Below are 24,404 nucleotides of genomic sequence, written 5' to 3' on the forward strand. Positions count from 1 at the left end.
ACGGCGGCGGATCTGTGGGGAGAGGCGGCGGCTGTCGGCGGGGCTGAGGCCGACGTGGAGACTCGAGCCCCGACCCCGACCCCTCCCCCAGCGGACCGGGCAAGGCAGGTGAGGGGGGCTCCCTGCCCCCTCCCGCTACGGGGCCAATGGGGTCGAGGAGGGGAGTCATTGGTGGGGGGAGGGAGGTGGGTTATCAATGGGGCGGGCAGGCGGTGATGGGGGCAGGATTAGGGAGTGGGTGAATGGGGACGTTATTATTGATGAGGCAGGCAGAGAGTAATGGGGAGTGGTAATGGGGTGAGGGGAGGGGCGGGCAGGGGTTAATGGGGGCAGGGTTAAGGGGGTAATGTGAGGGAGAGGCAGGGGTTATCGGTGGGGCAAGTGGGGGTAATGGGGTAGGATTAAGGGGGGGTGATGTGGCGGAGAGGCAGGGGTTACTGGTAGGGCAGGTGGGGGTAATGGGGCAGGGTTAAGGGGGGTGATGTGGCGGAGAGGCAGGGGTTACTGGTAGGGCAGGTGGGGGTAATGGGGCAGGGTTAAGGGGGGTGATGTGGCGGAGAGGCAGGGGTTACTGGTAGGGCAGGTGGGGGTAATGGGGCAGGGTTAAGGGGGGTGATGTGGCGGAGAGGCAGGCGTTATCAGTGGGGAAGGTGGGTGCAGGGTTAGGGAGGGGTGATGTGGGGGAGAGTCAGGGGCTATCAGTGGGGCAGGGTTAGGGAGGGGTAATGTGGGGGAGAGGCAGGGGCTATCGGTGGGGCAGGGTTAGGGAGGGGTGATGTGGGGGAGAGGCAGAGCTATCGGTGGGGCAGGGTTAGGGAGGGGTGATGTGGGGGAGAGGCAGGGGCTATCGGTGGGGCAGGGTTAGGGAGGGGTGATGTGGGGGAGAGGCAGGGGCTATCGGTGGGGCAGGTGGGGGCAGGGTTAAGGAGGGGTGATGTGAGGGAGAGGCAGGGGTTATTGGTGGGAGAGGTATCGGGTGTGTGATAGGAAGTAGATCCTTTCCTCGCTCAGGGCTAGGGTTCTGCCTGGCAGCTCACTGGCTGGCTGCCCCTAGAGGTCACTAATCTCTCCCTGGGCTATCCCAGTGACAGCCTGCCAGGGCCAACAAATCTATCAGGTGACTTTGAGGCACAGGGTGGGATATCGTCCTGTGTCCCTGTGATGGCACCGAGGCAAGATCATGGGAGCCAGGTCCTTCCCAAGGACACCGGCTGGATCTGAGAAGCTTTGTCAGGAGATCTCAGTGGATGTTTATTTCTTGTCAGGGGGTTTCAATGGGTGTTTATTTCTAGTGCAAATATGACATTGCAGTTCAGTCGCCCTGTGGGAGTTTTGTGCTTTGTGGGGACAAATATGCTTGACTTCACCAGGCCCCTGGATGAATAAAGTTATTTATAACTCAGCGGCACAAAGATTTGATCCTCTAGTGTCAAAAATCTAGTCTGGGGAACAATACTTCCCCCATATACATACACTCGATACCCTGGAATTGTTATGGGTGACTTGTCAATAAATAATTTGTAGTTTGAAACTGGGTAATGGACAGACTAGATGCTTTCAAAGTACCTTCCTTAACTTTAAAACCTATCTTTTCCAATCCCCAGCCTCCAAAGTTTCAGCTGTCCTCAAGAAAGGGTGAAATGGAAATTAGCTTTCTTGCCAAAAGATGCCATTTTCCATTGTTCACATACTGTATTTGGTTGTAGGGTTGTTCATGAGCAGTCTGCAAACTGCAGGATGGCAGTTTGATCTGTGCAGTTAGTGATAAGTTTAGAAATTCACTCTGTACGCTACACCCAAAAGAGGCACTGGGATGATTGCTGTTGGGAAACACTGCACTAGCCTGGGCAGGGCATCAGACTAGTTTAAGAAGTTGCAGGGGTGGAGGAGGGGATGAATGGAAAGCTGCATAATGTTGGATGAGTGGAGATAAAGTTGCGTGATGCATTCAGTGCTGCCTGGGAGCAGGTGAGTAAGGCATCTTTGATCGTGGTGGTAGTTTCTATGTAGAGGGCCACAGTCTCAGGCAGCAGCCTAGTCTTTACGTGGCTCCACCGCAAGAGGGCATGATGCCCACCTCCATGGATCTACAAGTCAACCCTCAATCTCAAGGATTATACAGCCTTTTTGTGAAAAGGGAAAGACGGGAAGCAAGCAGGGAATAGGGAGCAAGAAAATGGAAGAAAGGAAAAAGGGGAAACAAGGCGAGGAGGAAAAAAGATGGAAAAGAGCCAGAATGAGTGAATGGGCAGAGGAAAATGGAGAGGTTGTAGTTGTGCCAGGATATATGGGTAACACAGTGTGAATGGGCACCCAATCCATCAAAGGGGGATGGGGACCTTCACCAGAAAAAGGTTGGGTAGCTACTGTTTCAGTATCTTTATCTTGGGGTGCAAGAGAATGTTTCATGGAGCAATTATATGTCTGGAGTTCCTTGCATGAAAGGTGGTGATGTTCTTTGTCACTATTTCTTGTTTGAATGGATTTGTTGAAGATAGTTGTCTCTTTCATTGGTAAACTGATCGGTGAAACCAAGATATGAAATATCCTGGTTTTTTCCACTCATTCAGCCCCTACTATGCTTAGAGTCTCAAAAGTGCTTTTTGCTTGGATGAAGGGAGGTGATGTTTACACACATGACTTTTTTCCTAAGACTCCATGCCAAGCATTAGTCTGAGTCCATGAAGTGTGCTTGGTGTTTAGTAAGGTGAGAGAAGAGCTCTCCTGACTCTGGTGGCAGTGACATGAAGTACATGCAGCCTATTGTGTCAGCTGCCAGGAGACAATTGGCTGGAGGGACATGTAAGAAAATGAGTTCTGTCCAAAAGCAAGAATTTCAAGAAGCTGGATTCACTCGGCAATCCCCTTCTACCACAAAGGTAGAAAGATAAGGGTACTCAGAGTGGTTCCTGCTTTGCAGCTAAAGGATGAACACACAGCTTGCTAGCTGCAGGGTTTTAGTTATGAAGGACTCAAACAAAAAGAAATGTCTTTAGTGCTTGTAAAAGATGCTCCTTGACAAACATATTTCTTTCTCTAGGACTATCTGCCTCTTTTTATTGAAGTGTGGGGTATTATCAGCATGAATTTGAAATGGCAAAGCCGCACATGAATTACACAAGTTATCCTAAATCTCTGTTGTGTGGGGAGCATAGACTTTTTGTGGAGAATTGGTCAGCCGTTAGGATGATCGACTGGTATCCACCACCCCACGACCTCCAAGGTGGTTTTGGAACCAACATTGCTTATTGAAAGAAATAATATGTAATCAACTGTCCTTCAAAAGGTAAACAGTGTTTTTGTTCAGGCACCAGTTATGAGAGGACTGTAGAGCAGTTGTGTGGATCGCCATTAGCTGGGCCACAGAGTTGCCTCTTGTATTTATCCCTCAGGTCTAGAATCTTGATGTCTCTGAGGATAAAAAAAATCCAAACCACACAGATTTCCAATTGTATCAATTTTATTAACTAAGGCCTAGATATTTTTGCCCCCCTAATGTGTTAATGCCTAACTGATTTAGAAGCCTGAGTCTCACTTTCAAAAGTGACCTAAACACTTAAGATACAAAGAGATTTAGAGCCTAAAAGTTACTTTTGAAAATGAGACTTAGGCTCCTAGGTCAGTTAGGTGTTGACATGCTGAATGGAGCAATGACTAAATACCTTTTAAAAAAAAATCTAGGCCCAGCTACTTAAGCAAAAACATAAAATAAAGTAGATATAAACAAATTCAATTAGAACAAAGTGGGTTAATATAAAATCAGTCAGGGTAATAAAATCAAGTCATTATCAGATTGAATAAACTGTTTCAAATAAATCAACAATTTTTTATAAGCTCTCTGTAATGATTTGACATGGTAGCAGTCTTGTTTAGCTATCAGATCCCAAAGTAATAGGGCTATTGTCAATCTGGATGCCAAGTGATATATTTGTTTCAGGTGATCCAGGGAGGGACGTATCACTCTCAAGTTGAAGCTGATGTTGAGACTGGCAGCGCTGATGATGATTAGACAGTGTGCTCAAATTTGTGGTTAGGTAATAGAAATCTGTCCATTCCCCAGCCCCCAGTAAAGGGTTAGTTACATGAAACATTCTAACACAATTCAAGATGACCACATCTTGTTACATGTTAATGTTCAAATGTCAAATTTAGGTAAAAACATAATTTCTCAGGATTAAACCTACAAGTCTGGACCCATGAAATGTGTGCAAGAGATCTTTTAGACAGTGAGGTTGTTTACCTGAGTACTGTTTAGGTATTGGAGGAGTTATTCTATAGGCACCGTTTTTGAATTCTATGGACTCAGTCCCCATGCTCTCCTGCGCACGTGCACACTACCAGCCATCTGCTGAAGGTAACAAAAAAGCATCTTAAATGACTTGAGTCCCCCATTAAAAGAAGTATTTTCCTGTTTGAAAGTGAATTTTTCTGTTTCTGAAGAAAGTGTTTCACTCTCTTTAGTGTCAGATATAAGCATGGTCTGAAATTTGGCCCCTTTTTGCATATAAAATGGCCTTTTAGTCCATCTCCTTCATGCCATCCTGCATCCATGTAGTTGCTACAAGCTGGTGAGCTGTGTGTCAGAGAAGGCAGATAAGAAGCTGTACTACATTCTAGTTTTCAAAGAGAGACAAACAGTTCAGTTGCCACATCTGACCTTTATTAAAATAGATACATCCTACTGGGAAGCATATGCAGGATTCTAACTGTTAATTATAGAACAACCCATCTCTCCATTGCTGTCCAAGCATAAAAAGATGAGATAGTGTTTATGTAAGATTTGTATAAAATCAGTACCCCACTATTGTGAGTGCCCCCTGCTGGGCTTCTAGCTTCGAATGATAGTTTCTTACCTAGCTACATTTGTTTAAAAAAAAAAAAAAAATTGTTCATTCCCAAAGTTCACACTGACTATATGGATTGCACAACTGATTTATTAAATAATAAGAATTTAATATGAAACATTTAGACTGTAATGCACCATATTTTTCAAGGCAACCAGTTAGATAACTAATTTTTAATTGAAGCAGTAAGTGAGAACAAAACCAAGAACCTATAACAGAAAAATCTACCAACACATATCCTACACTAATGAACCCTGAGAAGGGAGAAAAAACTAGAGAGAAGCCAGAATGGAAGCTTTGCCTTATAAAAATCAGACCAAGAGGTCAAGAAGTGTGTTATATTGCTTTCAGCAGTAGTCTGTGCCTCATGCTTCAGAGGAAGGCGAAAAATGCCATAATGCAATCTTCCAGCTGTGCAAAATAATTTACATGGGATGGGGTAAGAATTCCTTTCTGATCCCCACAGTGCTGAGCAGATGCCCTCAAGGATAAGACATGATTTCCCTTCCCTTAGCCTGCACTTCTACATGTTTTAGTTTTTGATAATTTAAGAGAGGCCAACCTTTTGGGTATATCATGGTGAAAGTTTGCTCATTACCTGAGGTAGCCTGTCAGCATGACACTGACTATAGAGCACAGGCCTATCCTACCAATACTTTTAAAAGGGCTCCTGCCCCCAGAAGAACATTGCGTGTATTCCACTGTTATCTTCTGGAGCTGGTTCACAAGCAAGGAAGTAAAACAAAAATTCAGGTTAATTTCATCTCCACTGTAAATATAGTGGTGTGGGGACAGGAGGGAGGTTAGGTTTGCCTGCCTGCCTGCCAACATTAGCCAGATGGAAAGAAGGCAGTCAGGAGGAAAATACATTCAGTTCTAAGGCAAGCTACAAAAACAAAAAGAGGCGAATTGGGGTGGTGATGGTAGAAACTAAAAGTTGTGTCCAGTCACTCCTTCAGTGGTGGTGTCTCCTGCGACCACCGATCTGTCAACACTTCAGTGATGATGCACTTGCTACAGCTGAGCAGCAGTGGAGGTGAATTTTGCTTGGTATACCAAGTATATAAGGCAACATCAAAGAGATTAAGGAACTCCTTCATTTGTCAGTACTGCACCAGCAGGATGGTGTGGCAGACCTTTCTAATTCCATTTAATTTTCATTGTAGTTTTACCTAATGAAATATTTAGATCTAGAGAGAGAGTTGGCTCAGGGGATTTGGTGATGGAAAGAGGAGCCCCTCACCTTGAGGTTCCTGATTTGTTTTGGGTTTTTTTGTTTTGTTTTTTTTTTACATCAGGTTTAGATCAGTGAAGACCAAAAGTCATGACTGTCAGATGGCTTAAAGCTATATCAGTTGTTGCCTTTGGTGAAGATCCAATAGGCAGTTATTGACATGACAGATCACCATCACCAGGGAGAGTTTTGGCAGAGACTCCAAAGATTGAATGGAAACTGAATTATCCTGTAGGGTGAGATTCAGACATAGGCCTTGTCTACACTACTGGGGTAAGTCGACCTAAATTACGCTACTCCAGCTATGTGAATAACATAGCTGGAGTCAACATAGCTTAGGTCATCTTACTGCAGTGTCTATACCGCACTGCGTCAATGGGAGACACTCTCCCATCAGTTTACCTTAATCTTCTCATTCCAGTGGAGCATCGGAGTTGATCAGAGAGTGCTCTGCAATTGATTTAGCAGGTCTTTGCTAGACCGCTAAATTGACCCCCACTGCATCGATTGCTGCAGCATCAATCCTTGGTAAGTGTAGACGTGGCCAAATTAGCAGTATCTTATGGTATAGCTTGCATGGAGTTGTTTGTGCTTTACCTGTTCCACAGCTAAAGGCCATGGCTATACTAGAGAGTTGCAGCGCTGGTGAGGGGGTTACAGCACTACAACTTAGGATGTGGCCACACTTGCAAAGCACGGCCAGCGCTGCAACTCCCTGGTTGCAGCGCTGGCTGTACACCCGGTCGAGCCTCGGGTGAAGCGATTCCAGCGCTGGTGATCCAGCGCTGGTCAGCAAGTGTGGACCCCACCAGCGCTTTTATTGACCTCCGGGGTATAAGGAGGTATCCCAGAATTCCTGTCCACAACAAACCGGAAGAAAGGGAGAGCTCGGAGTTCAGCCAAACTGCTTATTTAAAAAACAAACACAGCTCCTGTTTGCTGAGCGAGCGGAGGCAGGCAGGGAAATTACTTTGGAATATTCACAGCTGTTTGCTTGAAGAGAGAAACAGCACGCTGACACGGCAGAGGGGGAGGGGGAAGTCCATGTTGAGCAGATGCTTATCTGGTCTGACGGCTGTTTAGGAGTGCATAATTTGCATTTAGTGAATGAGTGAGGGGTGGGGGAAGGGGGTCAGAACTTTTAAAACGATTGAAGGTAGGCACTGTGTGTCTTCCAGTCCTTAGAACTTGCAAGGCAGGGAGCTGAGAACAGAGTCAACACCAAAAATCCATTCTCTCCGTCTCCTCCACGCTCCCTGTCACATTCCACCCCACCCCCCTCTTTTGAAAAGCACGTTGCAGCCACTTGAATGCTGGGATAGCTGCCCACAATGCATCACTCCCAACAGCGCTGCAAATGCTGCAAATGTGGCCACACGTCAGCGCTGGTAGCTGTCAGTGTGGCCACACGGCAGCGCTGGCCCTACACAGCTGTACGAACACAGCTGTAACTACCAGCGCTGCAGAACTGTAAGTGTAGCCATGGCCAAAGTCTCTATCTCTAGAGCTGTCCAAGCCCTTAATTACCTTTACAACATAAATGACTGAGTTTTAGATTTTTATCTGCTGAAACTCCTGGGAGAGAACGGTTGACTCAGGTACATCAACAAGATAACCTTTTTTTGATGTGTTTTTTCACACTTTTCAGAAAATGTTCTGAAGAATAAATTGGATGGTGCCTGTTGGAATTAAATTGTCTGAAAAACCTCTGTTCACCCTAAGGCCTATTTGACACCGAGAGACCTTCCACAACGGCCTAGTTCTGCAAGTGATGGGCTCGGAGAACAGTGCTTTAAAGAGCTGCACACTGGAAGAGCCACCATATACCTTACCGACTGGACTCACAATTTACCCGGCTGCACTGCAAGATGGCAAGCTTGCCTCGGTCTTTGTGTATAAAACAGAGAATGAAGACACAGTTAATAAAGCTGCCAAGGTAGAGAACGTGGCCTTGCTGAATAACAGGCTTCTTTCTAATTCTCTCTGCCTTTTTTAGTACCAAAGTGAAGCTATCAGTTCCTGTACATGAATGTCCTTAAAAGTCCCTTGGGAGGGAGGAGGAAGAAACAGGGTAATTTATAATACATTTGAAGGGTAATGATCCCTGCTTCTAGCAGATCTCCTTAATTACAGGGACACTCTCACAGCTCCCAAATACAAGTTTTATTTTTTAAATAAGATTTTGATATGACAAAAAACATTGTACAGTGTGATCAAAATAAGAGCAGTATGTAGTGGTGGGTATTCTGGTAGGGAGTGGGATTGGAATTTATAATTCCCTCTGGAAAACTCACTTAAAAGGACATTAAGGTTGTATGGTTAAGCACTTGCATGTGAGGAGATGCCAAAGTGATTAATCCCAACTAAACTCCCTGCCTATAAGGGATGTGGGATATATACTGACTTGTTTTCTCCTTGTCATTTTTGAAGCACCTGAAAACCTTGCGCCACCCTTGCCTTTTGCGCTTCCTCTCTTGTACTGTGGAAACAGATGGGATTCACCTGGTTACAGAGCGTGTAAAGCCTTTGGAGATGGTGCTGGAGATGCTGTCCTCAGATGAGATCTGTGCAGGGATCTATGACTTATTGCTAGCTCTCATCTTCCTTCATGACAGGGTAAGTTCCCAACAGAAACAGGTGTGAATGTGTAAGGTTTGGGCTCCGAGCAGGAGCAGGATTACATGAGGAGAGGGAAGGCTTTATCAGTGGGCTTACGTGGATGATTGTGAGGTATTGGACCTTAAAATCTCACGTTTCTTGTTCCTTGCCTGCTTTTTATTTCACTTCACTTGTGACATGGCATTAGCAGCTATCTCAGACTGATAGAGAATAATCTGGCAGCTGGTGTTCCAGACTGCTTTTAGGTGGTACAAAGAATTCTCACTTGCTGTTTTTGAGGCAGTGAATGATAAAATGTATCTGAAAAGCCAGAACAGGGAAGATAATTATGAGAATGTCATGACTTTATGGCCTGAGATCGCATGACTTGTCAGAGCTATGAACAGATGCTGCTGGAAATGAATTCTCAGCATAACATATTTGTTTATCATCCTAGTGGTACATGAGATATCAGACTTTGTCCCTGGTCTAGCAGTGCTTTTTAGGCATGTGTTCAGGATTGAATTAGCAAATCCCAGATCTGAAGCCAGTGTAACTTTAAGTCTTGGTGCTCAGATATGGAGGGCCTCTTGTAACTTGCAATTAGAGTAAAAGGACTGTGATAGTTAAACTTGGCCTCCTTTAAAGCCTCGGTCCTTATGAAAGGTGCTGTTTGGCCTACAAAACCATTAAGGAACCTGCAGTCTAATTGCTGATCTGTGTACTTTTCAGCAGCTTTTTCTCAGATCATCAGAGCACCAAATTAGTGCTAACACGGATTTAATACCTTCATCGATCCCCAGGTCTATTGTTTATTTTATATTTTAGGGAAACCTAACGCATAACAACATCTGTTTATCATCTGTATTTGTAAGTGAGGATGGGCACTGGAAACTAGGAGGAATGGAAACAGTCTGCAACCTTAATGAAGCCACCCCAGAGGTAAGAGCCAAACAACCCACTCACAATGCTTGGAACAAGGGTTTCTGGCTTGTTGGGGCTCCATCATTAGTAAGCTTTGCTTAAATTTAAAATGTATCCAATTGCCTAAATTGAGAATTAATATTAAAAGCGTATCAGCCTGCTTCCCAGATCCGTGGCCTGCATGCTTGCTCTAAGAACACAGTTACCATAAATGACCATGTGTGAGTAAAGTTAACTAGTCATTCAAGGGGACTAGAAGTGGCTGCAAGGAGATGTTAGGGTTGGGGAGAGGGAGAGTGGGAACAACTTGAAGTCTGTCCTCATTACAACCGCTGCTACTGGTTAGTAAAAGAGTTTGCTTTCTTTCCCTGAAGCAGAAAAGCTGAATCCAGATTAAAACAGGTTAACATCCTCACTCATTTAAAGGGCACTTTGGTTCTCCCTGCTGGCTTCTGCGTTGCACATTATTGATGTTGGGAGGAAAATGTCTATCTTGAACTCAGCTGCATCCTGTGCAGAGTCAGTGCTGCAGTGAGACATTACTCAAATACATTCTGGCTTTCATTCCAAAGGAACCCCAAATTCTTCATAAACTGTACCCACATAGCATCACTAATAGTTTTACCACCTCCTGGAGAGGGACAGCTGGCCAGGCAATTGTTACCTTTCGTGATGCACAACATTACAAGAGGTGAAATTTTGACCAAGAGCATTGGAGTAAAATCCCACCATTATTAAAGATCCAGAGGTCCAGGTACAGCATGTAGGGATATGGTTTTAAGACTGAAGGCAGAATTGACTCTAGTAAAATTCAGCAACTGCAGGGCATCTTGGTGTTTTATCCTTGATGCCTAGAGCCCAGAGCTATCTCTCCAGGTTGGTAAGGTAGTGAGGCATACCCTATACTGAATGTGGAAGGGGGGAACCCACTCTTGTACATTCAGCCAGTCTTGAGAGAGAGAGAAGAAAAAAGGGCAAAAAAAGCTGGGTTTCATCCACAGCTGCTTGGTGCCAGCTCACCAAGCGACAAATGATTAGCTCAAAATATTTAACATGAAGTTTTCCTTTCCTCTTTCTAGTTCCTTTGTGGTATCAAGTCAGTGCGAGACCAGGCAGCCATCCCTCCTGAAGAGAGGGTGAGTAGCATTGCTGTACTCGGGGTTGATCAGAAGTTAATCTGTTTTTGCTGCAGGATTTTTTGGTTTTCAATATTGAAGCAAATAAGCGCAGATATGTCCATCTAGATAACTTCAGAATTGTGTTGTACTGTCCATAACTTGTATATTGTGAAAGGGGGAGGTGACTCAACGGAATACTTTAATGACAGAGCAACAGGCCTAACAGCGAATATTTGTTCACATTTGTGTCTCAGCCTTAATATTTACAACCGTGCCCAAAATTTTTCCACCTGAACACTATACGCTTACATAATTAATTTTTAAAATAGTGAAATGACAATATTTGCTTCTATCTTTCTCTTGATAAATAAATACAAAACACTTTTCCCCAACAATAAATATCCACAGTTGATGAGCTTTGCAGTTACAGAGGAGGGTGGTTGTAGGATGAACAAATGCTCAGAGATCTGCCAGAGATTCTTTTGTTTTGATGCTCCTTTTTCTTTTATTTTTTTAAACTCTTCTTTATCATCGGGATGGAGCTATATGGAATGTGATAGAACATGTCTTTATTTTATAGCTCCAGAACTAGTTCATATCTCCAAGGAAGATTCCAAGTTAGGCATAATTTTCCTTTTTCAAAAAAACATTCTGTACTCTTGCTAGGTACTGGTTATGTTTCTCTTAGGAAGTCTTAAAGTAAATGGCCTGCTATATTATTTACTATTTCTGTTAAATTGCCAGAGGACCACATAGCTAAATAGCCATAAAAAGACTGACCAGTAATCTTCCAGAACAAACATCGGCCAAACAAGACTTTGGTATTTTTAAGTATTCTAAAGCTGAGCAAATTTTTGTGCACCAAGTTTTATAAGATAAAATTGGCCAGAAGAACAGGCCAGTTCAAGTATTTAAAAGGTTGCTGGGCATGTGTAGAGACTGATTATCGAACACGACTCGTGGCCATTTGAAGGTTGTAGTGGTTTATGTAAATGTTATACTCCCAAGAGCAATCCAGTCACATGTATTCTAAGAATTTATAAAGTGCCAGTTCTGAAAATGAAGCCAACTTTTGTTCTATGCAGAAAGTCAAAATTTAAGAAGCTGGTAAGCTGCACCCGGAAAAGAAAGTCGTCATCATCTTGAACATTTGTATTTTAAAACTCGCCAATTTAATTTTGTAAAACTTGGTGCAAACAATATGCTCATTTTTTAAACTATAAAGAACCTAAAGCCTCATTCCGTTAACATTTGCTGTGAGAAGTTGTTGATCCTTTTAAAACTACATAGTTTTATGATGCTGTTGCATTTAATGTCCACGTGTTTCCCTTATTAACCAGCTGTCATGTCTATAGTGTAATGCAGACTGCTTACAGACTAGAAGAGAGCGAGTTCTCTCCCTGATTAACATCGGTTTCCATAGAAATGCAGAAAGCTTCTGGCTTACAGTTGCTGGATGAACTCATGGGGCACTGTTTAACTGTGATGTTCTTGTTTGTATGTCTAGGCTGTAAGCTCTTTAAGGCCCTAGAGGCTTTTGAGCTTTGCATAATATTCCACTTGTAATGCACTGAGTGGAGTAATGGTACTATACAAAGAATCAGAAGGTGTAAGGAGAGAGTAGAGACTCATGGAAATTGTGTAGCAGGCTCCTGCTTTATGATGATTTATTTTTTCAGTCTGCAGATTTCAAAATTCTTCCTGACAGCCACGGACATGCCCGGGATGCCTATTCATTTGGAACAATGGTTGAAAATCTGCTGACATTCTTAAATGATCAGGGTGAGAGTCCTCAAAGACAAGAAATAAAATTACTTTATTTTGCTACCTCCCACACCACATTTTCCCATGTAGCTTGTTCCTTGCGTAAATGACCCAAAGTATTCATTTTCCAATAGCAAAGAGTGTCTCAGAAGCAGCATGACAAAACTTTTATTGTAGAGAAGTGATTGTCCATTTCACTCTCCACGTATTTCAGAAATGAGAACCTCTCCCTTAAGAGCTCTTCCTGTTCCATGCTGTCCTTGACAGGACAGGAGACTTCTTTGTGGTTGCTTTTTCTTTATAGCTTGCATACTGACTGGAAATTCAATCCAGGTGTCAGTGACTGGGATGGGAATTTTTTTGCAATGGAAACTAGGGTACAGCAGTGTTAGGGAGGATTGTCCAGCAGCTGGCATCCTGGTTTGGCTGTTGGGATGCAACGTCTGATTCCAAAATCTCACTTCCCCTGTGCATGACTTTGGTAAATTATATAATCTGTTGGCTTTCCCTATCTGCAAAATTTAGATAATGGATTTATCTTTTGTAAACCACTTTGCAATGCTCAATCAAAGGAACTATGTAAATGCAAATTACTGTTAAGATTGATCCTTCCCTGCAATCAGAAGGTAGAAATGACACACAGATTCATATATTCTAAGGCTAGAAGGGACCAAGTTGATCATCTAGTCTGACCTCCTGTATAATTCAAGGCATAAAATTTCCCCAAAATAATTCAGAGAGCATATTTTTTAGAAAAAAATCCCATTTTGATTTTAAAATGATCAGTGATGGAGAATCCACCACAACCCTTATGAATTATTCCAGTTGCTAATTATTCTCACAGTTAAAAATGTACACCTAATTTCCAGTCTGAATTTGTCTAGCTTCAGTGTCTGGTAACTGGATCATGTTATATCTTTCTCTGCTAGATTGAAGAGTCCATCATTATATATTTATTCCCCATGGGGGTACTTTATAGACTGTGATCAGGTCGCCTGTTAAATTTCTCTTTGTTAAACTAAATAGATTGAGCTCTTTGAGTCTCTCACTAGAAGCAGGTCCGCCAACAGCAATTCCAGGCTCCAGGGCAGAATAGTCAATTGGCTCCAGCCTGCGCAGACGCGGTCCACCTGACATTTGGGTGGTGCTGCTGCCTGTGCAGGCTGGTACCCAGCGAGCTGCTGCCGGCTGCCTGCACTGCCATCGGTACCACCCCACACATGCCTAGGAGCTCTGCCCTGCAACCTCCCCGGGCAATTCCACATGCATGCCTGGCTGCTGCAGTGGTCAGGGGCCCTCGGGCCCTTTGAAATTGCCCGAGCCCATGGGCAATTGCCCTCTTTGCCACCCATCGACCCCGTTAACAGTTACATTTTGCAACCTATCAGGTAGCCAGTTTTTAATCCGTGTAATGTGTGCCATGTTCATTTTATATCATTTTAGTTTCTTAATCAAAATGTCATGCATTACCAAGTCAAACCCCTTACAGAAGTCTAAATAGGTTACGTTAACTCTATTACCTTTACCAACCGGGCTTGTAATTTCATCAAAAAAAGATATCCAGTTTGACAGAATTTATTTTCCATAAACACATACTGATTTGCACTGATTACATTACCTTCTCTTAGATCTTTGTTAATCAGGTCCTGTATTAGCTGCTCCATTATCTTGCCCTGGATTGGCATCGGGCTGACAGGCCTATAGTTACCTGGGTCATCCCTTTTATCCTTCTTAAAAATTGGCACAATCTTAGCTTTCTTCCAGTGTGCTATAACTTCCCCGGTGCTCCAAGAGTTATTTAAAAGCAATGTTAATGGTCCAACAAGCTGCTTAGTTGGCTCTTTTTAAAACTTTTAGGAGCAAGTAATCTGGACCTGCTGATCTAAAAATGTCTAACTTTAGTAGCTTCTGTTCAGCATCCTCCAGAAATACCAGTGGAATACAAAGTGTTATCACCATATGATGAGATTGTCATCTGTTTTTCCTCAAATATAGAACAGAAATACTTACTGAACACCTCTGCCTTTTCTGCATTATTACTGATAATTCTACTATTTCCATCTAGTAAAGAACCAATACTATGGTCAAGGATTTTTTGTTCCTAATTAGGGCTGTTGATTGATTGTAGTTAACGAATGCAATTAACTAAAAAAAATTAATTGCGATTAATTGCAGTTTTAATTGCATTGTTAAACAGAATACCAATTGAGATTTAATAAATATTTTGGATGTTTTTCTACATTTTCAAATATATTGATTTCAGTTACTATACAAAGTATACAGTGCTCGCTTTATATTAATATTTTTATTACAAATATTTGCACTGTAAAAATGATAAACAAAAGACACAGTATTTGTCAATTCATCTCATACAAGTACTGCAGTGCAATATCTTTATCCTGAAAGTGTAACTTACAAATGTAAATTTTTTTTGTTACATAACTGCACTCAAAACCAAAATAGAGTAAAGGTTTAGCGCCTATAAGTCCACTCAGTCCTACTTCTTGTTCAGCCAATCGCTTAGACAAACAAGTTTGTTTACATTTATGGGAGATGATGCTGCCCACTTCTTATTTACAGTATCACAGAAAGTGAGAACAGGCGTCTGCATGGAAATTTCATAGCCGGCGCTGCAAGGTATATACGTACCAGATATCCTAGACATTTGTATGCCCCTTCATGCTTTGGCCACCATTCCAGAAGATATGCTTTCATGCTGCTGATGCTCGTTTTAAAAAAAAAAAAGGGGGGGAGGGGGCCATTAATTAAATTTGTGACTGAACTCCTTGGGGGAGAATTGTATGTCTCTAGCTCTATTTTACCTACATTCTGCCATATATTTCATGTTATAATAGTCTCAAATGATGACTCAGCACATGTTCATTTTAAGAACACTTTTGCTGCAGATTTGACAAACACAAAGACAGTACCAATGTGATATTTCTAAAGATAGCTACAACATTTGACCCAAGGTTTAAGAATCTGAAGTGCCTTCCAAAATCTAAGAGGAATGTGGAGCATGTTTTCAGAAGTCTTAGAAGAGCAACACTCCAATGTGGAAACTACAGAACCTGAACCATCAAAAAAACGAAAATCAGCCTTTTGCTGGTGGCATCTGACTCAGATGATGAAAATGAACATGCGTTGGTCCACACTGTTTTCAGTTGTTATCAAGAAGAACCTGTCATCAGCATGGACATGTTCTCTGAAATGGTGGTTTAAGCCTGAAGGGACATATGATTTAGCACATCTGACATGTAAATATCTTGCAACACCGGCTACAACAGTGCCATGAAAACACTTGTTCTCGCGTTCAGTTGACACTGTGAACAAGAAGTGGGCAGCATTATCTCTTGCAAATGTAAACAAACTTGTTTGCCTAAGCGATTGGCTGAACAAGAAGTAGGACTGAGTGGACTTGTAGGCTCTAAAGTTTTACATTGTTTATTTTTGAATGCGGTTATTTTTTTGTACATAATTCTACATTTGTAAGTTCAACTTTCATGATAAAGAAATTACACTAAAGTTCTTGTATTAGGTGAATTGAAAAACTATTTTTTGTTTTTATGGTACAAATATTTGTAATAAAAATAAATATAAAGTGAGCACTGTACACTTTGTATTGTGTTATAATTGAAATCAATATGTTTGAAAATGTAGAAAACATCTAAAATATTTAAATAAATGGTATTCTATTGTTTAACAGTGTGATTAATTGTGATTAATATTTTTATTCACTTGACAGACCTATTCCCAATATAAAGGGCAGGGAGATAGCTCAGTGGTTTGAGCATTGGCCTGCTGAACCCAGGGTTGTGAGTTCAATCCTTGAGGAGGCCATTTAGGGAACTAGGGTGGTGTAAATAAAAAAATAAAAAAAAGGAAGGGGAGGAAAAAGAAACAAAACCTGTCAGGGGATTTGTCCTTCTTTGACCAGGGAGTTGGACTAGATGATCTCCTGAGGTCCCTTCCAACCCTGATATTCTATGATTTAAATAACTGTCTTATTGTCCTTAACTGTACTGGGCATGGATTTCTCTTTGTGTCCCTTGGCTTCTCGTATCAGTTTTCTACAGTTTCTGACTTATATTCCTTACTATCAACTTCTCCTTTCTTCCATTTGTTGTATATCAATTTTTATTTATTTATTTATTTTTACATTTGCCTTCACTTCCACTCTAAACCAAGTTGGATTTTTAACTAGCGTGGGACTTCTTTCTCAATTGTGGCATTTTGGCTTTTGGGGCACTTAGTAAGGTGTCCTTAAATGATTCCCAATTATCATTCGCAATTTTCTGGTAAATTCTTCCTCCCAGCTGATTTGGCTCATAGTTGTTTTCAGCTTTTTGCAGTTGGTCATTGTAAAGCACCAAGTATTATTGGTCTGGATATTCTTCTTCTTGCATATTATAAATCTGAGCAAGTCATGATCACTAGCACCTACCATTAACTTTTAGTTCTGTGATCAGTTCCTCTTCATAGTTAAGACTAAGTCCAATACAGAATTCCCCCATGTTGGCAGCAACACTTTTTGAGTTAGGAAATTATAGATGACAGTGTTTAGAAATCTCAAGGATGTTTTAGTCCTGGTAGCATGAGACCTCCGGCATATGTCACTCAGATTGACATCCTGTCCAATCCCTTCTCTCCAATCACCCAGGTTTCTTTCCTACAAATTATAAACAGGTGTGTATGGAGGTGGTCATCCAGTTCCCTAGTGTGATTTGATGGTCTGTAGCAGACATCAACTAATAATCCTATCTTGTGCTTTATCTGTTAGCACATTGATCCATAAGCATTCAATATAATTTTCTTCTGAGTTATCAGTGACTTGGAAACAGGTAATGCCATTTTTGACATAAAGTGCCATGTCCCTTTCCCATTTGCCCACTCACTCCTTCCTAAATGTGTTATAACCTTTGGTTTTAACATTCCAATCATGTGACTCATCCCACCCAGTTTTAGTAATACCAATTAGATTGAATTTATGCTCATAAATGAGCAATTCCAATTCATCTTGTTTGTTACCCATGTTCCTAGCATTGGTGTATAGGCAATTCAGGAATTTCTTCTTTTCATGTCCTTTGGTTTCTTGATTAATTTTGTTTTCAGCATCTTGATTTTGTGCTGTGTGTCTGTATCGTCTTTTTTCTCCTCCCCTTTTGCTATTAGCTTAATGCTTCCTGAGTACTCCAGCCAGCCTGTCTCCAAGGAGATTGGTCCCCCTTCTACTGAGGAGGAGGCCATCTGAGCTATACAGCCCCTTCTTTCCATAGAAGGTGGACCAATGTTCCACAAAACCAAAACCCTCCACCACTTACATAGCTTGAAGAATGACGTTTGATATCCCTTCATTTTTATCCTAGCTACTGTAGCCATAGATGTCAAATAATCCTGAATCATATTAAACTCTTTGCCTCAAAAGTAATTATTTAGGCACAGTAGGTATGAGAGGAAAAAATTGTCTTTAGTGTTAAATTTGCTGCCTTTTGTCATTGTGAGCGCCCTTGTTCTTAACAGTAAACTCTTACGTAGTGCTTATCTGTAGCTCTCAAAGCCCTTTAGAAAGGGGGTGAATATCGTTATTCCCATTATATGGATGGAGAAACCAAGGCAGACAAAACTGCAGTGACTTGACCTGGTTTCCCAGGGAGGAGTCAGTGACAGACCCAAGTGTTCTGGCTCCTTGAACAATGCTCAGTCCACTGGACTATTGTGCCTCTTATCCTATTTATGCTCTCTCACAACACAAGATCATGATTTCACTTCTCTGTAATGCTCCTTTTTCTCTGTCATGTCACCTTTTTCATCCGTTTCCTGAAGAATCCATTTTTATTATCTCTTCACATGGAAGTCTGCCCATGCCTGTAATTGTCCAACTGACTTTAATTATAATGACACCAAATAGAGCTCTTAATTGAGGTCCTGCCTGTCTTCTCTCATAGGATGTTTGTAGTTGCTGCAGTGGGAATGTGATGGGTGAGGCAAAAGGAAGCTGCTCAAAAGAACCTTCTCTTGTCCTCTTCACCAAGCTTAGGAGCAAGCGTTCCCTTTAGAATTGGCTTTTTATACATTGTACTGTCCATGCTTACTCCCTAAACTCATCAGCACTCAGTGGCTAGATGGCTCAGGTAGGGAGGAGGTTGATGGAAAATGGCCTTTCTAAAAAAGGTAGAGGCTTATGAGCCGCTGCTATTGATTAGTAGCTGTCTGGACTATTTTGCTACCTATCAGCACTTCATAGTAAGTTTGCAGCAGAGGAAGGGGCAGTCTCTAAGTGTGGTCTGGACCCAGTGCTGAGAATGAAATCTAATGCTCGCTCTGGCTTCAGTTTCAGCAGATATTCTCTCCAGTTTTCAACAGACCTTGCACTGTACACTGCTGAATCCAGATCCGAAATGTCGTCCACCACTATCCAGCTTACTGTCTCATGAGTTCTTCAGGTGAGGAAATGAATGCTTTGTCTGTTTGGATATAGCTCCCTGTTCCTCACTTCTGTGTTGTTGACATCACTCATTTCATTCTGAAAGGTTGTTGGTTCTTGTTTGATGCATGAATTGCAAACATAATTACCAAGCTCACAGGTATGTTGTCATGTGGGATCTTTGACAAGGAGACTCCTTAAATTCAGAAATCCTCATAACCCTCATAGCGGGCTGTTGAATTATCAGCAGGATGGTTGAAAGAGTGACACTCCTGTGCATCACAAATGTTATCTCCCCTACTTCATGCTAGGTGCTGATGGAGGGCATAGAAGACAAGGTTGTTAGAGGTACCTCTATCTTAGATCCATCTCGACTTCCAGTCTCTACAGACCTACAGTTGCCATCACCTAAATATGTTGCTGCCTTGGGGTAGTGTTATTGGCCTGTTGTGGGAATTTCCTTTTCTCACCATAATTTGGGTAGCATGCTCAAGAGATTGCAAATGTACTATTGTTCAGTTCATACTGTATATAGCTGCATCATTCAATTCCAGTTGTAGGCCAGCAGACTGAGGAAATTACTCTTGGTTTCAGTCTAGCTTCTAATGGACAAGTGTCCAAATCACATAATTGCTTTCAACGGCCTCGATAGCCTCAAGAGAGGCTAAGAATGGAATGGACCATGGAGATTGAATCCCCCTGCTAGAAATGGTTACAATGGGGGCTGAAGCACACACTTGCAGTGAGGAATGCAAGAGGCCCAAATTGTCATTCTGATGTTCCCAGTCCAATGTCATGTGACTTGTTACTCCCCTTTCCTCCTCCATGTGCCTGATTAATGCAAGATGTGGCTTTCTTGAATCTCGAGTTCCTGATTCTTAGCCTTCCTTTGTTCTTTTTATGGCCAGGAATGATTTTCTGGAAGTTGTGAACTTTCTGAAAAGTTTAACCTTAAAGACTGAGGAGGAGAAAACTGAATTTTTCAAGTAAGTGAAAAGTTTTAAGAGCTTTAACCTTTTGTGGAGAGCATTTATTGCTATGGGAGGGGGGGATGACTTTGTCATGTTCAAAATGGGATCTCAGCAAGACTTTAAAAGGTTTATAGCTGGGATGATACTTCCTCTATCTGTGGATCTCAGTCTCTTACACAGAACATCACCGGTGTGTTCTGATTTTAATGTAATCTTATACAAACTCCAAGAAGATCCATTGTTAGTGTTGAATAGGATATACCTGCCACCACCTTTGCTGTGTGGTTTGATTCCAAACAATTAATTTTTCTTGCAAATGGTATCTACACAATTTTCTATGTGCAGCTGATCACTATGGTTATCACTCCAAGAAAAGTAAAAACTATGTGTAAACTAGGTGAGTAGCAAGTGCTTTCATTGCTGAGATAATTGGTCCTGTTGTTCCCTGGAAATGAGCTAGAAGATTTGGACTGTGGTGGACATGGTAGTCTGAAATCTCAGGTGTATTTTAGAGGTCTGATTGGATTCTCTATGGAAACTTAGGCAAAACCAAGGGCAGAAGCTTTCCCTTGGGTGGTAGGCTGTGAAGAGAAACTAGGTTGTATATTGTCCACTAGCCACAATGGGAAATTTTAGTTTAGTTTGTTCAGTACAGATAAGGAGAAGCATGACTAACTTAGCAGAAGGTTTTTATTTAGATCCCACTTGGTCTACATGGCAGAACTATTCATTTCCCCGTACTGCTGCATCAGCCATGGTGTCACTTTCAAGATATTACTATGCTGTAGTATCGTGGTGCCATCGTGTGTGGTGGTGAGGGAAGAAGGGGTGTGGTATTATGAGCTTATGTTCATTGTAATGCTGCTCATTTGATGAACTGAATCCAAGACCTTCCTCCCTTAACTAAGACTTTTGGCACCACTAGAGCTTCTCAAAGATAAGGCTGTCAGAATTTTTTTATTGTGGTAAAATGTATTTTTCCCTGGCCTCACTCTTGGAAACAGCTGAACTCTTTTGGCTGGAATTTTCCAAAATCCAGCGGCTTTCAGGCCTACTTTAGACATGGTAAAGAACCATTTAAAAATAATCCTGTACAGATCACTTCTGAAATACTTTTTGCCTTAGATTAAGGGAAGGTCTTCCTGAGTTAATGTGCTTCCTTGCACGGGAAGCAATGTCCTGTTGAATAAACATGCTTGTCTGTTACCGAGTGGCAGAAGGGCGACCCTTGTAATGTGTATGGAGGTTGGGATGTAAGTGCATTTTAACTCTAGGGCTTTAACACTGTGATAGCTCATATGAGCTCCTTGCTCGGAAACACAGACACAAACTATGGTGATGGACAGTTTTATAAAAGACAGAAATATTTATAATCTGGCTACAGAATTTGATTAGGGCTTCCTTGGCTGGCTGGCTGGTGTAATCCTTGCCAGTCAGTAGCTTGGCTGTGAGGTTTCACAGGATGTATCCATTTCCTTATTATTTGTTTTGAGGTAGGGCCTATATTCCCCAATCAGAATCAGGGCTCCATTGTTGTAGACACTGTACAGACACCATGAGATAACCCCTGTCCCGAAGAGCCCACAGTCTAAATAGAGAGGGAGGGGAAAGGGATACTTAATGGAAACTCATTCTGAAACCAAGTCATAATCAAATTTTAAGAAAATAAAAAATTACCCTCATACTAACTCCTCTCTCTCAAAACAGATTCCTGATGGATAAAGTGGCCTGTTTGTCAGAGAAGCTGATAGCTTCACGGCTGGTGCCTCTCTTACTTAATCAGCTTGTGTTTGCTGAGCCAGTAGCTGTCAAGAGTTTCCTTCCACATCTGCTAGGTCCAAAGAAAGGTGACTTGAATATTCTCTCGTCAAGGCAAACACTTCATTTGGAGTGAAATCAGAGGGGTTAGTTAATTTGAACAGAGGTTTTAATAGTGGTGTTGGCTTAAGCCAAGCAAGTACTGTAAGGTAAAGTACCAACAATTCTGTCATTCCAGATACAGAATAATGGGAGTACTCCCGTCCACCAAACTTTCCATTGTTCCTTTGTCACATGCCTCCCGTGGTTGCTGAAAAAGGGATTAGCAATTGTCTGGCCTTCTTCCATGCTGCTATAAATGGCCCTCCGCAGGACTGTGGAGCAAGGGGCATTTCTTAGAGCAGCAGCTGTGTATACCTCCTCTCTCCTCCCCTGCCCTAGCATTCTTGCAGATAACAAGGCTGCCCCTAGCTTGAGGTGTGGGAAGGCAGCAGGTTACTCTGCCACCTCGCTGGCATGGGGCAACTTCTTTCTCCCCAGGAGGCATTCACTCTCCCTCCTTTCCCCTGCTGGGGTGCTCTGTCTCTCTCTCTCTCCCTCAGTAGTTCCTGTGCCCTTTCTTTGCTCCCCCTCCTTCACAATTTTGCCTAAGCAGCCACTGGGACTTGTGTGCCCTTAGCTGCCCAGAGGAGCCACTGTCAAGCAATGAAAATCATTCCTGCCCCACCCTTCTGATGTCCTGAACATGCTAGATCTGCAGCACTCCTGGCTCCTGCTGACCAAGAGAGCGTGGCATTAGGACTACAATTCAAACCGGGCTCCTCAGTGACAGACCTAAGCCATAGGCCGCTGGCTGTGGCGGCTGAGAGTAGCGTTAAGTTGCAGCGAGTTGTCTCTGGTCTGGGAGGTAGCCTGTCCCATGTTTCAACTCTTCCCTAGATAAAATTGGTGAAAGTGAGACCACCTGCCTGCTGTCACCAGCCCTCTTCCAGACGCACGTCACTCCTGTGTTGCTGAAGCTGTTTGAGGTCCACGAAGAGCACGTGCGAGTGGTGCTGCTGTCTCACATTGACACCTACGCGGAACTGTTCACGCAGGATGAGTTGAAAAACATCATATTGCCACAGGTTAATGATGAGGCAGACAACGGGACCTGACATGGCGTCTCAAGAATGTGGGGATTCTGCTGCTGGGATGGCCTCTATTGCTTATTATACATAAAGATCTCCTAGTCCTGGCAACAGTGAAGCACAGTGCAGGCAAATTGTGTAAGCTTTCCCCAAACACCCAACTCTGCCAAATGCATCTCAGCCCTGACATGCAGCTTCCTTTGCTTATTCCAGGCCTTGCACCCATGCACCTCCTCACAGATCAGTCAGTTCACCTCTATCCTGAGCTGGAGCCTTCCTTGCTAACCCAGTCCTGCCCCCTCTACCCTATCTATGCCAGGGTACCTCAGTCCTGATTTGGAGCTCCCCTTGATATTCCAGTCCTGCCCTCTAGCCCTAGCTATGCCAGTGTTCCTGAAATATATAGATATTCCAGTGCTAGGATACCCCTCCTTCCTCCCCTCCCACAACTCATACACATCAAGCTTGACTTATGACCTCTCGCTGAATAACAATACACTGCCTCTCCGTCCTATGCCACTCCAGTATCTCAGTTGTGGGAGTCTTTTGAGCAGAGATTACTGATCATTCTGAATTGTGCCAAATTATTTGCAAAGTGGTCCAGTATTCACAAGGAGCTAGTATGGGTGACCCTTTTTAACTGGTTACATGAATCAGGCTTTGAACCCCAGTGAGGAGTAAGGCTACTTTCCTACCCAGGGAGGTGATATACATATTGGATTTTGTTTCCAGAGAGAAGATGACACTAATAGTGAGTTTCATAAGTGGTTATCCCCATGATTGTCTAGATGAAAGAACAGCAGAAACATGCTTTAAACTTCTTTAATGGAAGAGCTAAAGAAAGAGCTGCTCAGATTTTTTGCTGTTTCTGATAGCTTTCTGGTCTCGCCCTAGGTGCTACTGGGCCTTCGAGATTCCAGTGACTCTATTGTTGCGATAACGCTGCACGGCTTAGCGGTTCTGGTCTCTCTGCTTGGACCTGAAGTGGTTGTGGGGGGTGGAAGAACTAAGATTTTCAAACGCTCCGCACCGAGTTTCGCTAAAACTACGGACCTTTCGCCAGCAGGTATGTAAATGCAAAGAGTTTGGGATTGCAGCACAGTGAGATTGATTTGTGCTGTCCAATCTTGCCTGTGCTGTTTGGACAGGGACTCTAGGGAGAGTCCCTCATGTGGCTAAGCTGTTAAGTGAAGGCCTCTTGTCCTCAACAATGAAAAAATGATCTGCAAAGATAGGCCTGGGGTAACGTATTTAGCAACAGATTGTTCCTGCCACAAGCTGCTCCTGTGAGATGTAGAGGAATAAACCACCAGGGACAAAGGCACTGTTGAAAGACCACACTGGGAACAGCCATATATAAACAAAACCACAACTTTCCATTTTGTTAAAGGGACAGAGCAGGGAGTATTAGTATTGTAACCAATCCTTCCTAAATAGTTAAAATTTCAATCAGTTCTATGACTTTTAGTTCAACATGGTATTAAATGGAGCAGTGGACCTTGTGTCTGGCATCTTGTGGCATTTTAACTGTTTGTGGCCAATCTGTTTCCCCCTTGATGGGGGGGGAAGAAAAAGCAGAAGCTAATTGGTTTTGTCTTGATGTTAGCTGTAGGCCTTGTCTATACCTGTATTGCAGCCT

At 42.7% G+C, this 24,404-nt stretch overlaps 1 protein-coding gene across 10 annotated transcripts in view; it reads left to right on the top strand.

Moving 5' to 3' along the window:
- SCYL3 (SCY1 like pseudokinase 3) overlaps positions 1 to 24,404 on the top strand; it is a 31,827-nt gene continuing 7,423 nt past the window's right edge. The window contains exons 1-14 of one of the 10 annotated variants that reach the window (XM_030573744.1): positions 1 to 108; positions 3,041 to 3,286; positions 6,143 to 6,351; positions 6,500 to 6,606; positions 7,727 to 8,014; positions 8,509 to 8,694; positions 9,505 to 9,618; positions 10,680 to 10,736; positions 12,398 to 12,500; positions 18,814 to 18,925; positions 19,815 to 19,892; positions 21,585 to 21,724; positions 22,575 to 22,762; positions 23,660 to 23,831. In XM_030573744.1, coding sequence (XP_030429604.1) covers positions 7,850 to 8,014; positions 8,509 to 8,694; positions 9,505 to 9,618; positions 10,680 to 10,736; positions 12,398 to 12,500; positions 18,814 to 18,925; positions 19,815 to 19,892; positions 21,585 to 21,724; positions 22,575 to 22,762; positions 23,660 to 23,831 — 1,315 coding nt within the window. In that variant the 5' untranslated portion in view covers positions 1 to 108; positions 3,041 to 3,286; positions 6,143 to 6,351; positions 6,500 to 6,606; positions 7,727 to 7,849. The remainder of the gene's footprint in view (positions 109 to 3,040; positions 3,287 to 6,142; positions 6,352 to 6,499; positions 6,607 to 7,726; positions 8,015 to 8,508; positions 8,695 to 9,504; positions 9,619 to 10,679; positions 10,737 to 12,397; positions 12,501 to 18,813; positions 18,926 to 19,814; positions 19,893 to 21,584; positions 21,725 to 22,574; positions 22,763 to 23,659; positions 23,832 to 24,404) is intronic. The other 9 variants (XM_030573750.1, XM_030573748.1, XM_030573747.1 and 6 more) reach the window with 9 other exon arrangements.

This window comes from Gopherus evgoodei, chromosome 8 (genome assembly GCF_007399415.2).
Source record: "Gopherus evgoodei ecotype Sinaloan lineage chromosome 8, rGopEvg1_v1.p, whole genome shotgun sequence".
NCBI lineage: Eukaryota > Metazoa > Chordata > Testudines > Testudinidae > Gopherus > Gopherus evgoodei.